An 18,195-nucleotide genomic window follows, 5' to 3' on the forward strand; every position below is an offset into this window, starting at 1 on the left:
TAATGGAATTTTCAAACATTTTTTCCAACTTTTTTTGGGTGCAGAATGGGATTCTTATTTTAACTCAGTTCCACAGCAAGTTAAAAAAACTGGAATAATATTTCTGTGAAAACAACCCTCAAAAATAAAGGCTAGTGGTTGTCCTTATAAAAAATAAACTGAACAAAGGAAGGAGAGATAAAATAAATCCTAAAAAAAGAGGGGAGAAAAATTCTCTGTTCCAAAACATATTTTGATCTGAGGCTCAAATCAAAGATGCATTTAATTGGCTTTAAAATGAGTTTAGAAGACAACTTTGGCTTCTCCTATCAGTTACTCAAGCAATGACAATGTTCATTGAAGCAGGTTATTTGTTTCAGTTTTCCATGCTCTGTATCATAAGAGGCTACTTCAGTTCCATAAAAAAACTAATTTTTCCTTTTTCCAAGCAAGGATGGTGAACCCCATCTACAGAAGAACACTATTTGGAATTTAATTTAGTTTCTGATTCCCATATGTAGGTGACTATGCCTATGTTCAGGAAGAGACTCTGGGCCCAGGAATGCTTTTTCAGGACATCAGGTTCCCCTGTCACTAAAGTGGGTTACTGGTTTTAGGGCTGGATTCATGTTTCAGTAGAAGAAGAGAACTCACCTTTCTGGACATGCTGTTTCTCTTCTCCCATAGTATGATGAGGATCCATTTTCTTATCTGTCCTAGCTGCATTTTTTCTTTGATAGGCTTCGTGTTTGCTCATACCACTTTGCCAAGCGCCATTTACAGGATTCTTACTGGAATCTGTCCTTTTGCTTTCCCCAGGATTTGGTTCTTTGCTCTTTTCTGTCTTTGCTTCTGTGACACCTTCACCTGGCTTCCCATCATGTTCATCTCTTTCCTTTTCATCTGTTCCCTGATAAGCATTTTCCTCTGCTTCTCTCTTAGCCTTTTCTTCTGCATCCTCAGCAAAGAGAGCAGCCAAGCAAGGAAAGAAGTCACAGCTATCAGTCAATGTGACAACTCACGTATCTAAATCTACTTCAGCTTTTCACATGCAAACAAATTTACTTAGATAAATATAGGAACTGATCTGACAATGGAAAAAGAACATAAGAGGACATTTAACAAAATATTCTGAAAACAACTGGTTTTCAGGGGACAACCCTGGTTTTCCTAAATGTATTTTATGTGTATGTCCTTTTCTTCCCATTTAAAATTCACCTTGAAAAGGTGAACTCAAAATTCTTGAATGGCAAAAAGAGATACTAGCTACTGAAGGCTGTAGGGATGTCTCACAGATTTCACAGAATATTCTGAGTACGAAGGGATCCATAGAATGCAACTTTTAAGTGAATGAGCCATACAGAGGTCAAGCTCATGCTCTAAACAACTGAGCTAATCTCAGGGTCTCATGGCATACAGAAGGATTCCTCTCATTTGGAGATCTGAAAAAAAGCGCTTTTTTTTTTATTCTGCACCTGAACCACAGGACAGAACTTTGTTTCAGGAGAATTGGGCCTGCTACAACACCATTGGATAAGTGTCTCTTGTCAAAAGTAGTTCAGAAAATACTTTATCTAAATGGTGCTTTGTACATTAGAGTGCTTGTTTCGTCAGTTCTTTTGTTTGTTGCTCTTTCATGATGACCATTTAGGCAAAAAAACCCCAATCGGTAATGATCTCAATTTTATCACACAGTATGAGAAAATTTTTATAAATATCATAGGTTAAAAACAGCTCATTGAGGCTTCTAGGGACAATGCCATTACCAAAGGGAATACAGTATTTTACAAATAATTTATTATAGTATTAGCTACAAAAATAGTTCTAATAGGTTCCTTCCTTTCTGATCCCCAATTACTATTCGCTGTCAACAAACAGTAAATGTTTCTGTATTCTCTTAATAATAATTGTTTTTATTGGCAATGCATCTTGACTGCAAGACACCAGTTTGTCAAGGGTCAGCAACGTAAGCCCCTGCTGTGTGGTAGGCCTTGCTACAAGACAAGCAAGGAGGGTGATGCAGAAACTTGCTGCAAGTCAATAGAAAATAGCAGCTGAGCAAAGATACTGATGCAAGTGGAGTGCAAAACCAGTTAATTAGTCCTTAGCCCATACAAAGAAATTCTGGGCTGTATGTTTGTATAACTCTCAGGATATAAAAAGTATGCATGCTTGTACTACTAAATGTACCTAGAAACACAGAAATTATGTAAAAGTCCCTCACAAGTCTGTCTTGCACATAGGATTTTTATACTGTTTATGCTTAGTCAAGAAAATATATGGTGAAATTAAATTCTTAAAACTAGTTACCTGTATTGTAACTTCATTCACTCATCACTTTTATATCGCAAGACACTGAACATGTTACATGCTTTGCTTTTTTGGTTAGCTTTAATTTGGTCCATAGGGAACCGCTAGATACTAAATAAAACAAAAAAAAACCAAACAAAACCAACCAAACAAAAAACCCACAACAAAACCAAAACAAGCAAAAAATACCCCAAAACATACACCAGGGAAAAAAAAACCCACAAAAAAAGTGGACCAAAACCAAACAACTAAAAAAAAAATTCCCTGGGAAATAGATTTTAAATTATGCATTTGTTTTCATCTTCCTGGAATACCCATGAAGTGTTTTTCCTTAATGGCAAGTTTTAATCACAAAGGAAAACTTGTTTTGAATAATACATGATTTCCTGAATCTTAGGACAGGTCTTTCAATTGGAGAGAAACAAATCTGCTCTGACACTTTGGAGAACGGTGCCAAATCCCTAAATCACAGTCACATATTACATTAAAATCAAACTCCTTCCATTTATGAAATATATGAACTCCATATATGAAATAAAACAACTCCATTAAATAAGGGATTGAACAACAACCATTCAGATCAGAGAATAAATTGTATCCCAGTTTCATGGAGAAAAGAAAAAACAGTGACCTATTCCTTCTTTTTTTTTTGCTCCAAATCTGGTCTCAATCACCTAAGGGCTCTAAGATACCTTGCACAATCATTCATACCCTTGAGCTGAGGGAAAATTATACCTAAATAATTCTCAAAAGATGGCTCTCAGTATTTCCAAAAGATCTCAAATAATAGAGATTTGCTAATGTCTAACTTATTAGACATTATAATAATGTCTATAACCTGCCACTTGTTGCTCCTCTTAATGGTCCAAGATATTTGAATAAAAAATAGTTTCCTTATTTTGCAGCTGCAGTAGTCTTCAAAAAACATACATCTATACACTTTCTTAGCTATAAACAAGTTATCATAATTTTCATTGCTGTACTCTGCACTGTCTACAACTGGTTCATATGTTTTTCCAACTGCAGTGGCCAAAACTGGACATAACACTGAGGGCCTTGTCACTGCTGAAAAGGTGAGAAGAATGCCAAAGGGGTCTTAGAAGGAAAGTCTTTTGAGGAGTTTTTTAGTGTGTGTATGTGGGGAGTGTTGCTTTGCTTTGTTGGTTGGTTTTTTTCAGTGGCAGTAGGATGTTGGTCAGGATGTTTTTCAGTTTCATGACAGTATTGAACCCTAGTCAACCTTCAACCAACACAGCCCTCATATTCTTCTGAAATATTAGCAGTCCTTCCCAGACCAATGACATCACATACAGTTTCAGCTTACTTCCTAATTAATTTTCCAAGTTATCACCAGAAATATGAAACCAGATGTGAATACAGAATATTCTGTCCTTCTCCTCTGAACTATCCCCCAGCTACCATCCATCTCTAAAAGTACCACCCCTTTGCAACCTGAACAATTAATAAATATATAAATATATTTATCTATTTTTATCTATATATCTTTTATATTTATCTATATCTATATTTATCTATAAATATAGATAAATCTAGATTTTCAAATACCATTCCAACTATTTTTGCACCCACTGAGTCTGATCTGTGACTTTAGGGGAATTCCCTTTAAATTTTTTTCTCTTCCCATTGTTCACCTTGTCTCTGTTATGTACACTTACACAGCATAAGAAGAATATAAGGCACAGATGAGTAACAATGTTCCCATCTTTTTGAATTCAGAATGGGTTATTGAACTCAATAGGTGGATTCTTTCAAACTAACAGTTTGAGAATGGTCAGACTGAAGATGAGTTTGAGGAAGAAGAGGTCAACACAATTTTATTCTTTCACTAAGAAGCCTGGCTGTTACCTTTGGTGGCTTGTGCTTTCCATTTCTCCCTGTTCTGCTGCACAACCTCAGTCCAGGTGGCTTTAAAACATTTGAAGTCCACAGTGAGTATGGAGCAGTTGAGTGAGGCACTTCCTTCACACCCAGTGCTCTTGACACTTGATCTTTTTACTTCAGAGGGACTAATGGTATTCAAACTAGGACACAGTATCACAAAACACAGAAAAAAATTAGCATCCCATACACTCAAATACAGCTAAGAAAAAAATGGTTGAAAGTCAGATAATAGAGCTACCCTGGAAAAACTAAGCTTGAATCCCTTATCTTTCCCATCTCTCCCACCCCAGGACAACCAATGTTAAAGTAAAGAGTACAACCTGAGACAGTATTAGAAATAAAGGGCTGCATTTCCCTGTCTTATTTTTTGGCATTCATTTTCACTAAGTGCTGTAACTACTTTTTTTGTGTATTTCCACTCCCTAAATATTACTGGAGAGTCAGCCAATTCTAGAAATCAAATATGTCACAGAAGGAATCTCCTAAATTTCACCAATGGCAGGTATTAGGCACAGGCAAATCTCTATCAAGGGCTTGGGGACTTCACCTGAGGCTTAGGCATTAATTTCTGTTACAGATCCTACAGCTGACTTTTGATGCTTTATTGTGAACATTTTAACAAAGACAGCAAGATTACTGACATAGAAAGATATTAGTATTTGGTCTTTGTTTGCCCAAGAGCAAAGTCACCCGGAAGAGCAAATCCTGAATTGATAGCCCTACTCTAGGGATCACTAGCCACGTGGCATTTGAATTCCAAGATATGCCTTGTCAATTAAACTACTAAAAGAGTAGTATCTCTAAAATAGCAGTACAGGTTGAATGGTCCAAGACTTCCTACACCTAAACTCCAGGTGAATTGTGGTGATTCTTTGCACATTTGCATAACCCTAAATACTGCCACAAAAGTGTGCTTATTCTTTCCAGCTATCATTTATGTTTCAATCCCATTCATACTTCTAGGCGTGGAGAAACAAGTTCCTCCCAATTACTCTCAGTACATTCCCTCTGACAGTGACTCAGAGCACTGAGAGTGTATCTGATTGCATGGCTACAACCGTTTGTGCTCCTTGCCTTAGAAGGTATGACTCAGGTTGATATTACCCTCCTCCCTCTTGGATCTCCTCCAGGCTGCACTTTCCCTGCACAAAGTTACCTCACGAGGTGAGCTGCAGTGTTGACAATGCAGACATGGGTCTTTAAGGCACAAGAAAGACATACACTGAAGAGGGGGGAAATCAGGGCAGTTGATTACAATGGCAACTCATAGAGTGAAGGGACAGGGTGCAAGGTTATTCACCTGGAACGCCTAAATCCAGACATGCCAGAGAGGGAAGCTTCATCAATTAGCGGCGTCACAATTTTCTCTGTCATGTCAGTCAGCACAGTAAAGGTGGGTTCCACAATGAAATCAATGAAACCTGAGCAGAAACACAAGCAGAGTCAAGCAGGCAAGAGGAAGATTTATGTGGAATCTCTGCTTCAGTGAATACAGATGACCACACTGTAAATGACAGTAAAAAAATTATACCTTGAAAGAAGGATGGGCAAATACTAGAAAGGGAAAACTGAATTATACATTAATCCCTGACCCAAGATCCTCAATATAGCATGCAATGAAAGGAACCTATTTAAACATTGGAAAGAAATTCTGGCAAATCAAAACATAAACTCATCAAGATTTGTTTTATAAGAGGAGTAGTGTGATATTGAAGTCAAATTCCTAGTATATTTTGATAAAACTTAAAGTTCACCTTCAAAGAAGAACTCTCTCAAAGACGAAATAGCAATAATACCAATAACCTTGAACCTCCCTTACAACATCAATATGTTGCTGTGAATTCCCTCTCCTCAGTGCTTGGCCAGTTTTTTCTTGGTGACAATAAAAGAGATCTAGATGCTTTTCCCACATTTTTTAATATTAAAAAAAAAGAGAGAAAAAATAAAGACCAAAATATTTTCTACTTCAGTATATAGTTTGACAGAAACGAATATGGGTCTGATCTGAATGTCAGGAAATGCAGACTGAAGAGCTTTGTGGACATAAGTTTATGAGATGACAGAAAATCTAAATTGTATGATGTCTTGGTTTGAAAGGCCAGGTGCTAGCTAACGAAAGCAGGAGGGTCCCTCGAAATAAAGAATGTAAACCCCCTCCCTCTGAATTATTAAAATTTTGAAACTGGGGGCTCTTAGGCAAAGATATGGGAGTAGGAATAACAGTTTTTTATTAGGGAAAAAATAAAAGTGAAATAAAAATGCAGTAATACAAAACAACACTGACAGAGTCAGAATATGACCTGACTCACTGTCAGTCAGGGTGGTGTTGGTAGTCTGATTAAATGGTGGCTGCAGTAATCTTGGAGTGATAGATATAGTTCTTTTGAAAGCAGTAGAATAGTATATAGTAGATATAGTACAGTTCTTTTGAAACCCCTGTAGAAGGGTTTAGCTTTCTTCTGAAGATCCAGTGGTGGTGAAATGGGCCTGGTCTTCCTCTGGGAAGAAAGCTGTTCCTCTGGGAATCCAGTGGAAAGACTGACTCTGGTGTTTCAAATCTCAGATTATATCCAGGTAGGAATGCTTGGCTCCTCCCCCTGGGTGGAGCATTTCACAGTGGGATGATGTAATTTTATCAGTCCTGCAGTGAGACTCAATGGGCCATTAACAGAAGATATATTCTGGAGGGAGGATTGGTTGTGGAAGAGATAAGGAAAACTGCCCCACCTGGTTTTGACAGGTGGTCAGATTAACAGAAGATAACTGCTCCACCTCTAACCGAGGGCAATAGAATACACACCCCAAGCCACATCTTCCATTTCCAACCCAAGATACATGAATAAAATGTGGAAGTGAGTAGCTTACATATTTCCCTAATTCTTTTAGTACTTCGTTTATGAAATTACTTAGTGCCGCAGGTAGCCAAGAAAACAACAAAGTCCTTGATTCCTCCCTAAAGCACATTGGAATTCAGGTTACAATTACTACTGTTACAAACCCCCACTATTACAAATTTTAGATATTTTTAAATTATTAAGAATTAATTTTTCATTAGCAATATTTTAATTTTTCTGGGCAAGTCATGATATATTTCTATGCTACTGACGATTCTTGATGATGACATGAACATCAAAAGAAGTGATCATATGGTTCAGGCACCTGAATTCACACTTCAATCCACATCTTGAGTGCAAAGCAGTTGAGCAACCTCCTAGTTCCATTTCCCTCCCCATCTTTTTGCTAAATTTTGAAAAGGATGGATTATTAAGTGTATTTTCATGACAATCAAATAAAAATGTTACTTTTACGTTATAGTCTGTAAATCTGGGGACACATGCAGTCTTATCTGCACATGTGAATCATGTGCCTGTATAACACAGTATCAGACTTATCTAGTAAAATTTAGAAAAAAAGAATTCCCAGGTAGTTAATCAGAAATGCATGCAATATAAAGCTTGAATGGAAAATTGTATGCTAGACCACAATGCAGATAGTCCCAGCAAAATTAATGTAATTTTTTAAGAAACCAACTTAGAACAGTGCTAAATGTGCCACAGGAATCCTAAGGATCATGAAAACTTGATTTACACATTTGTGGCATTTGTGTGTCTGGCTGTCTATATGTCTCTTCTATTCTCCTTCACTCAAAAACTTATTTACCTCCTAATGACCAAAGAAACCCTAGTCATAGTACGTTGTCATTCTGCTCAGCAAGTAATACCACTGCCATTTGCTCCTTTACCATTAAAAAAACTGAGACATGCAAATCTCTGATACCAGACAGATGAATGCATCACTAACTTCAGCAGCAGGATGGTGGGATCTGTTTTGTGAGATACCGAACAGTTACACATAAACACATTAAACAGTTGTGTTTATGAATCAAGTTTTCCATGTGAGATGTCTTGCATCTCATCAACAAAGGTGAGCAGAGGTCCCAAAAGGGACCACAGGTAAACAAACTCAAATACATAGAACAACTTTCCTTTGGTAAGTAGCATTTTTTTCCTCTATTACCTGTTACATTAATAAGTAAGTTATTCAACTATGTTACTTTAAAATAGGGATTATAATAAAGTTGGAACCATAACCTGCTATTGTAGAAAAAGAAATTAGGACTTTATTAAGCATTCTGTAACTTTTGCCATATTCCCACATGCCTTGCTCCCCTTGTTTCCTCTGCCTCTTTATCTGAAGACACTGAGATTTAAATACAGTAATTTAGTTTGCTATTTAAAACCCTGAATATCAAATGAGCCTGAATTTTAAAACCTGTTAATGGTAATGACCAGTTTATCATCCTTTTTCTCCTTTAACAGAATGAACATGATAAACACTTCTGTATGCTAGAGACTAAGATGATTTTACCAGTTAATGCTGCATGCTAAGAGTGAATTCCAGGCATATGCCTAGTGTTCACTCACTATACCTGTGAACATCAACATTGAAAAAAAATAGGTAGAGGACAGTTTCTCTAAAGTTCACCTTAAAGAAAAAATCAGCAGCATGCACTCATTAGCCTTCATCCACGGTTTTCTGAAAGTGCATTTTTATTTCTTGACAGTAAAAGGACAAAAAAAAATCATACTCTTGCATATATCAGCTGCGAAAGAGGACAATGACAATAAAGGCTGATCTTCAGTTACACAAGTTTCCTAGAGTTTGAGCCAGAGAAGTTTTAGCTCCTGATATGCTTGTTGGAAAATATTAAAGTCTTGGTCAGGTTTTCTTTGCAGTTTTTTTCTCTCCCTCACTCTGAGCAAGCAGCTTGACTTCCAAACATAACTCTCCCAGTTTTTGTACTTCACTATGGTACAGAAACATTTGCCATAGTCGTTTTATTGAATAAGAAAAGGGATGATAAATTGGTCATCATTGTTAACATTAATAGGTTTTCAAAATAAAGTTCAAAAATATATATTCATGGGGTTTTTATTCATCAGTTTAAACGGAACAATTTTTTCATAACCTGACACAACAGGAGAAACATGTTCTTTCCTTTGAGGAGTTTTTTTTTCTGTTGGATTGCTTAATTCCATAAACCATACTGCCAAAGCCTGTCATCTGTGTTTGTGAGAATCTTTAATTAGTGAAAATGTGTGCCTACTGTTGTTGCATCTACAGTGACTTTACAGCAGCAAATCAGCAACTACAAACAAATTAAGCCACTAGAACACAATTTCTAGGCTGTGTCCTTGATAGATCCAAAAGCACAATTATATTTTACTAAGAACAAAAGTTTTTAATTTGGGAGAATTGATGGCTTAGTGCTTAGTGCAGATGACAGTCACAGAATCACTAAGGTTGGAAAGGACCTTTAAGATTGTCAAGTCCAACCATGTAATAGCACAATTTGGAATTCAGTAAGAACTCACTTCCACAAAGAAATGTAATTACTATTCCAGGAAACATTTTTTTGAGACTATTAATTGGGTAAATAAATAAATGAAAGGAGATTATTTGTCTGAGAATCTAGCCTACAACTTTGAAAGTCTTATCTCAGCAGATAACCAGAAAACAGGTGGTTGCCATTTAACAAAAGGGACATAAAGAAAGACACTGTCAAAAAGTGCAGCAGACTGAGAAATTAATAATTTTATAATGGTAGAAGGCAAAAATAAAGAGTAGTCTATTAATGTCAATGGATTACTAAATTGCACAAATGAAATAGTTTATGACTAAATATGCCTGCCTTTGCCTACTGACAAGTGCCTCTAAGGTAAATTGTATTTCTGATGGTTTTATATAACAATAATTTTGCAGTGGCTTGACACAAGGGGCATCATAACAGAAGATTCTTTCCTCTTGTGGTCTTTCTGAACAAAGGAGACCAAAAGGAGAGGACCAGGAAAACGGGTTCCCAAGCATACACAACCCTATGTAGAGGGACCCTGGGGAAGGCAAAACTCCTCTTCCCTGTAAGGAGTGAGGAACATATCTGAAAGCTGATAAAACAGATGTGTAAGAGAAGTATCTACCTGTAACTTCTCTCACATCAACCAGAGAGGGAGAGTTTTTCTTCTCCCATAGCACAGCAATAAGCCTATGTCCAGGAGTCTTCAACATGAGTTTCAGCTGAGACTGTAGCACTTCAAGTTTGCTGCTTCTTTCCTCCACCAAGCTACTGGCAGAACACACAGTTTTTGGTAGGTTATTGTTCCAGAGGAGTAAATGCTACAAGCCTGGTAACCAGGCCAGGCTTGTATAGGGCTCTTCAAACTCAGATTCTTAGGTGAATTGTCTAAATTTCCAAAGCCAGTAAAGTCTGGGATGCTGTCTCTGAGATAATGGCTTGCTTACCAGGAACAATTAAATAATTTTAAACAGAAATAGCTCTTAGCCAAAGATACAAATTTCTAGTTTCCTAGATTCAGGGAAATCTTTGTTTCATTACTTGAGAGAAATTTCTTGCTTTAAATTTTTGTTTGCTTTCTTTAGTACATTTTCTATCTTTCTGGTTTTTTCACTTCTCGCAATTTTAGCGTCCATGTTATCTTTCCTTTTTCATTCCATTTAGCTACCTATTCTCCAGTTGAGGCTGGAACATGTTCATCTACCTTCTTCCCTTACTTCGAAGGTATAAAATCCACCCACAAATCCACCTTTTCCATGTTCTCTTCATTGTACCAAGCCCCCTGAATAGTTTTACTAGCCCCTCCTGTTCTTTCATTAAAAGTGAGGCTTGTTGCCTCATGCTTCCCCTACTTTTTCACTCAGTAACTGAAGAAGTGGTAGAAAAAGTACTGTTAGTGCATCTGTAAAAAGATCTCCTTTTCTGAATTGGTGGCACAGAAAAAGATTTGTTAGTTGCTTGGCTTCAGTGAAAAATAATGTTTGGTTTAAAGCATTGGGAGGCAAAGGGTGAAAGGAATAAAATATTTTGTCCAGGTCATCAAAGGAACTGACATTACATTTCCATATACACCAATGACATTCATTCACATGATATTCTCATGTGTGCCCTGTCTTCACAAATCACAAAATCATGGAGTAAGTGTCATAACCAGGTACTGTAGTTACTTCTGCAAACACATCACAAGTAATTTGATTACTGTATTGGAACCATCACCATAAATTTTACGGCTCCTCTTTGAATTGTTGATCTGGGGAAAATAATGCCATTAGGCCTTATTTTCTCTCTTTAACATAATTCCAAATTATATCACTAGGATCTTAGTACTATTGAGAAGATGAAGTTTTTCTTTTAAGATGCTACTTTGCATGCAACAAAAGGGACATACCTATTTGAGACTGAGCAACCATAGTAGATGTCCGATCACATAGAGGAGAGAAGGGCAGCCCTAGTTCTGCTTCCTTGTCACCCTGGAGAAAAAAATGGAGAAGAAATTTTAAAAAGACAAGACACATTGCACTTTTCATATATTATGTCATGACTGTAAAAGCCTCTCATTTTACTTTCTTTAATTAAGTTTGGATTTTGTTTAGATTGCGGTTTTTTTAACATAAATTGTGGAGAATTTGAGTCTCGATGGAAAAGTTATAGTCCAAGGAGAACTTAGTGAATTAAGCATATTGATTCCAGTGACTTTTCATTAGACCTTTCCCTGCTTGTTTGGTACTTCTATGCACCAACTAAAAACCCCTTGAGCACAAGAATGCTTCTCACTGCAGTTCTCCAGAGAGATCGGTTCTCAGAGCAAATCTTTGATGAGCAAACATCACTGTCAGGACTGATTTTTCAGGGCTTGCAGTTCTTTGCACATCTTTTAGATAAGACTGGCTGGATGCACATTAGTAATTTTTTCCAAAGAAAACACTAAGTTTTCTATGAGAAAGTAACCTGCTTGGTTGATGTTGGGACAAGCTGTGGACATTGTCTACCTGGATATCTCCAAGACTTTTTATATGGTTTCCAATAGCTTCCTCCTAAAGATGCTGATGCATTATAGTATAGACAAGTGGTCCATGAAGCAGGTGGGGAACTGGCTGACAGGCCCCAGCCTGTCAGCAAGTGGCCTCCTTCTTCTTCATCTGCATCTACCTACACATCGGGCGAGGAATCTACTACGGCTCATACTTAAACAAATGGTAAGGGCATCTTTTCAAACTAGCAACCTGTCTCAAGTGGGATACTCCAATATTCAACACTGGACCCAATGCTGTTTAATATATTTACAAGTGATCTGGATGATGGGATCAAGTGTACCCTGGTGAAGTTTGCTGATGGTACCAAACCAAGCGGGAAGGGAACACTTCTAAAGGGAGAGTCATCCTGCAGGTAGAGCTGGATAGGCTGGAAGAGTGGGCTTACAAGAACATTATGAAGTTCAACATGGATAAATGTAAGGTGATACCCCTGGGAGAACATTATCCAGGACCACAACACAGGCTGGGAACAACCCAGCTGAGGAGTAACTCTGTGGAAAAGGGCCTGAGGATCCTGTTGGGCTAAAAGCTAATACAAATGTGGTGCTCTGGTGAAGAAAACAACAGAATTTTGGGCTGCATCAACAAGGGCATCACCAGCAGAGATAATGAAATCATTATTCCACTCTACTCATCACCTGCCAGGTCACAGCTGGAATACAGTGTGCAGTTTTGGTCCTCCCATGCAAAAAAAAAAAAAAAAAGTGGATAGGCTGGAGAGGGTGAAGAGAAGGGCTACAGAGATGATGAAGCAACTGTGAAGCCTATCATGTAAGAAAGGGCTGAGAGAACTGCATTGTTAAGCCTTGAGAAAACTTAAAAGAGACCTTATCACCAGGTTCCAGGTTCCAGTATTTAAAGGGTAGCTACAAAGAAGATGGAGACCCTCACTTTACAATGAGGCACATGGAAAGATATGGGGTAATGGATACAAGTTACTCCTGAAGAGATTCTGATTAGACACAGGACAAAAAATTTTCACAATGAGATCAGCCACTAAAATGATCCACCCAGGGGAGTGGTGGATTCCCCAGCACTGGACACTCTGAAGATTCAGCTGTATAAGGTGCTCGATCATCTAGACTGTGCTTTTGCTAAGAAAGGTTGGACCGGATGATCCTTCAGCTTCCTTCCAACCTGGTATTCTATGGTGCTGTGAATACGACATTTCACATTACCTTTAGATTACATTTACATTTTAACTACATAAATCCAAACATGCCTACCAGCCCTCAGAAGTGAAAGTCTTTTTCTAGAATCACAGGATGGTAGAAGATCAAGTGTTATAACCCCATATTTCCCAGTTTTCCAGTTTTTCAAGTCACATGGTCCAAAAGGCCTGTTAATTTAATTCAGTCACTCTATAACATTGCTTTATGTTGAGAAGATATGTATAGGGTAACAGAGCTGCAGTACCGCCAACAGAGCATTCAAATTTAAATAGCCTATTAAATATACTGTAAAATAATTTACTTAAATTAGCAGGTCATTATAATTGTGCTGGACTTCTTGCCAGTGTTCTGACTAATGTCAAATAGAAGCTAAAATATTCAGGAAACATAGGCAGAGAAAGGCTTCTGTGGATATAAGAGCTGAATTCTTATTTTTCTTAATATAACATACATAAAACGGGTGCATATTTTCTGTTAGGATTTTGTCTGGAACAACAAGCAATAGTATCCTTCTATTGTAGAACAATTCTGATTTATGTTAGGAGCCTGATATACAAATATCAGGGTAAAACACAAACTAAACACAGAAACATTTCTAAGTAACATTCCTTTACTGTGTCAGCTGTGTCACTCAGAAAAAACACCTCTCAATGCCAGCTCATAATTCTTCTCTTACTCCTTAGACCTTCTAAAAACCACAGCTGCTAATTATCTTGGAAAGAACACCTGCCTGCCTTTGTGACTGCTCAGAAAAACATTTGGTTTCTAAGCTGTTTGGGCAGCTTCCTAATGGCTAGCTAAAATGCATTAGTAGAACTAATCAATTAAGGTTTGCTTTAAGATATGTTCAAACATGTTGAGTATAAAAAAACAGTTCTGTACTTAGAATTTTTCATACCTACAGAATGGTCACTTGATGTATCAAGACCTGTGCCATGTCACATCTCAAAATACTGGGAAATCAACAGAGCTGGGGATCTTTTCTAATATAGGTTAAGTCAGGCTTCATGTCTCTGAAGAACACTTAGCAGAAGGGAAAGGAAAGGGTCTGCAATAAGTGACCATAAGGAAATACATTTCCAATCCTAGGTCAAGCAGGTTCCCTACAACCATAGTCCCCTTGGCTAGTAGTAGTTCTCAATATCATGGTTTAGGGACAGTATTCTCCAATTTAGTGCTCCCACTGAAAACCTCAAAACTCACTACTTGCTCACTCCCTATTACCCATTCCACTCCCTCTGCAGTGAAAGGTTGGAAAGGAGAATTGAAGGCATAAAAAAGATACAGACTTAAGAACAAGCTCTTGGAAACAGCAATGAGGTATGAAAACAAACCGTAATCGCAACAATATGAATAGCAAAATTGTACAAGAGAACAGCAAGTGATTCACATGCAGATGCTCAGCATGGGGCCCAACCTGACTGCTGCCACACTATCTACCAACCCAGAAGAAAGCCCTTACCCCATCTCAGGAAAATTATGTGAAGTGGTATAGAATAACCTCCAGGTCCTAGCCATGCCTTCTCTGGCTGCTGTAAAAATTACCCTGTCCTGTTCGAACCAGAACAGTACCCACTCCTTATTCTATACCATTTGCATTATGCCCAGATCTTGCACTTTCCAACTATATATTTATATAGTTTTTGAGAAAATATATATATCTGTATGTGTTTACAAGCACTATTATAATTTTTGTAGTCAATGGCCATCCCTCCAAGACATCTGTTGAGTTTATTTAGTCCATGACTGTCGATTCTATCCATCCTAGATGTCTTCAAGGGCAGGAGGGCTGGTGTTCTGTTGGGTGTGTGCAAGCTACATCAGGAGCTCACAACTGATGTATCTGGAGCAGTCCATATCCACTGTTCATGGTGCTTATGGCATACAGTGGCAGTATCATTCAGCAGACAGTATCATACAATTCAACATTACAGACTGTTCTCACCCAGAAATCAAATCCCTTCAAGGTAGTGTTTCTCTATCATTCTGCATTACACATCAAGTGCACCCAGATCCTTCAGCAAAACAATCCCACATTTGCTTGAAGCAGGGCTAAGCCAAACTTCTTTCCAAACATATTCCTCATATGCACCACAGTGACTTTGCCCCCTTATATGGTATGTGGAGGTTTTAATTGCACAGGAGGAGCTCAATTAGTGGGGCCTCTAGTATCGACTAACTAGATGGCCTCCACAAAATGTAGATCCTAATGCTTGAATATTCTGCCACCTATTGTTTTCTACATGTTTTTTAACAGCCTGTTTTACCATTCAATATTCCCAGAGGCTGGTGCATGATAGTGAATATGATACACCCACTCCATACCATGATTTCTGGGCCAGGTGTCTATGAGGTGATTTTGAAAATTAGTCCTGTTGTCTGACTCAATTCTTTCTGGGTTGTCATGTTGCCACAGAACTTGTTTTTCAAGGTCCAGGATGGCATTACAGGCAGTGCGCACATCTCCAGTGGTTGTTTTCACTACTGTAAGTACATACTACTTGATGGGTTTGAGCGAGTGTATTGTAAACAATCTCCCTGGCCTCCCCATATTTATATTTCAACCATTGTCCCCCATACCACAGAGGCTTTACGCACTTGGCCTCCTTGACTGCAGTGCATATTTCACAGTTGCAGATAACCTGAGAGATAGGATCCATGGTTAAGTCCACCCTCAGTTACAAGCCCATCTCCTCCCTGTTGCATCTCATCCTTGATAACCTGAGGTATCATGGGCCCACTGAGCCAGAAATAATTCATCCTTATTCTGCTAATCCAGATCCACCTGAGACATTTTAATCTTGGCAGCTCAATCCATTCATCCATTGTTGCATTGCTCTTCAGCAACCTGATTCTTGGGTACACTTACATCTACATGACTTAGTTTTACAAGCCAGGCAGCAGTGTCTTGCCACATTTCAGCAGTCCAGATGGGTTTACTCCACACAGCCAACTGGTCTTTTTCCATTGGTCTGTGGGCCAACCCCACAGAGCATTTGTTACCATCCACAAATCAGTGTAGAGGTAGAGTGCTGGCCATTTGTCCAATTCAGAAAAATCTAAAGCCAGCTGGACATCTAACAACTCTGCTGCCTAGATCCACTTTGTCTAATTGCTGCAACTCATCACATAGAACTTCATACAATAGCTTTTGATTTTCAGTATATTCCTACAAAACAGCCATCAGTAAAGAGTGCATATCACTTTTCATTTTCTGGTAGCTGATTATATATGGTGGGAGCTCCTCAGCACATGTCATCTTTTCCTTCTCCAATGATGATAATAGTCTAAACTTTTTGCCTTGAGGCCAATTCGTGATCTGTGGTTTTGCCTTCAGGCCAATATCCCTGGGCAATTAGGGGTTTCTATTTGAGCTTTCTGAGTGATCAGCACAGACCACTTAGCATGCATCTGAATGTGTGAAGAGCACTTTCCTTTTCAATATCCAGCCTAAAACAGACTATTAGGGTGCCACGAAGAGCTGTACTTCAGTGACAATCACTTCTGAAGCAGTTAGAACTCCTTCTTCATAAATTGCCAGTAGCTCTTTTTCAGTTGAGGTGTAACAGGCCACATATCTTTTGTATTCCAGACTCCAGAATCACAGGGGTTTTCTTCAAGTCTCCCAGGGTACCTTTAGCCAGAGATTCAGGAAGGATCATGATTCCTGGCTGCAGTGTACAGCACATTTTTCACATTTTGTCCTGCCCTAACGGGGCCTATTGCTCCCAAGGAATCTCCTGTTTAATTTGTTACAAATCTTGTTGCTGTTCAGGCCCCCACTTAAAATGTTTCTTCTTCTGGGTCATTTGTTAGAGAGAGTTTACAATCTGATTGTAATGCAGAATATCCATCCTTCTAAAATCCGCAGTACTGAGGGAAGCTTGTGTTTCCCTCTTGCTGGCTGGTGGGGGCATAGCTGCTATGTTTTTGACCATATCCACTGGAATCTGATGATATCCATCTTGCTATTTTACTCCTAAAACCTGATGTTCCTGGGTAGGTCCCTTGACTTTGCTTTATGGCAGAATTGACCTTCAGTAGGATGTGGATTATATTCCTTTTTCCAAAAAACTCTCTCTGTTGTGTTGCACCATACAATAATGTCATCAACATGCTGCAAGTGTTCTGGAGCCCCACTCTCTTGAAGTTTAGAATGAATCAGTCCATGGCAAATAGTGGGGCTGTTCTTCCACTCCTGGGGTCATCAGTTTCAGGTGTAGGGGACACCCCTCCAGGTAAAAGCAAACTGTGGCCTGCATTCTCTTGACAAAGAAATGGAAAAAAACACATTAGTAATGTACATGATGGCACCATCTTGCTGTCTTGGACTCCAGATCATCCTTAAATTCCAACATATCCATCACAGCAGCTCTCAGTGCTGGTGTGACTGTGTTCAGGATACAATAGTCCACTGTCAGTCTCCACTGGACTTATGCACTGGCCATATGGGGCTATTAAAGAGTGAGTGAACCTTGCTGACTACTCCCTGTCTCTCCAGTTCATGAATCATCTCATGAATGAGGGTCACGGAGTCCCAGTTAGTTCAGTATTGTTGATGATGCACTGTTGTGGTAGGGATCAGTACCTGTTGCTCTTTGACCCTCTGCAGTACCACAGCAGAAGGGTCCTCTGAGAGACCAGGCAAGGTGTTCAGCTGTCTAATTTCCTCTGTCTCCACAGAAGCTATCCCAAAATCCCAACAATGCCCTCTTGGGCCCTTGAAATGCCCTCTCCTGAGTGAATCTATGCAAAGGACACTCAGGACCTCTGGGCCAATCAGAATGGGGTATTTCTGCCTTTTGTTTCCAGTACATTCATCTGTTGGGATCCCCCTGTCACCACAGACACAGAGATAGATTCTGTCTGTAATATATAGTGTAAAGTAATTCATGCTTAGGGGGAAACAGTATAAAAATAAAAATTGTAAAATAAATTTAACATC

The 18,195-nt window shown here is 38.6% G+C and overlaps 1 protein-coding gene across 1 annotated transcript in view; it reads right to left on the bottom strand.

Moving 5' to 3' along the window:
• Positions 1-18,195, bottom strand: part of LOC102041411 (calcium/calmodulin-dependent 3',5'-cyclic nucleotide phosphodiesterase 1C) — a gene marked incomplete at its 5' end in the record, with an annotated part of 54,592 nt that overhangs the window by 17,288 nt on the left and 19,109 nt on the right. Inside the window, 4 exons of the mRNA XM_031062177.1 lie at positions 634-930; positions 4,156-4,331; positions 5,492-5,612; positions 11,433-11,514. Coding sequence (XP_030918037.1) covers positions 634-930; positions 4,156-4,331; positions 5,492-5,612; positions 11,433-11,514 — 676 coding nt within the window. The remainder of the gene's footprint in view (positions 1-633; positions 931-4,155; positions 4,332-5,491; positions 5,613-11,432; positions 11,515-18,195) is intronic.

Source organism: Geospiza fortis, unplaced genomic scaffold (genome assembly GCF_000277835.1).
Source record: "Geospiza fortis unplaced genomic scaffold, GeoFor_1.0 scaffold108, whole genome shotgun sequence".
NCBI lineage: Eukaryota > Metazoa > Chordata > Aves > Passeriformes > Thraupidae > Geospiza > Geospiza fortis.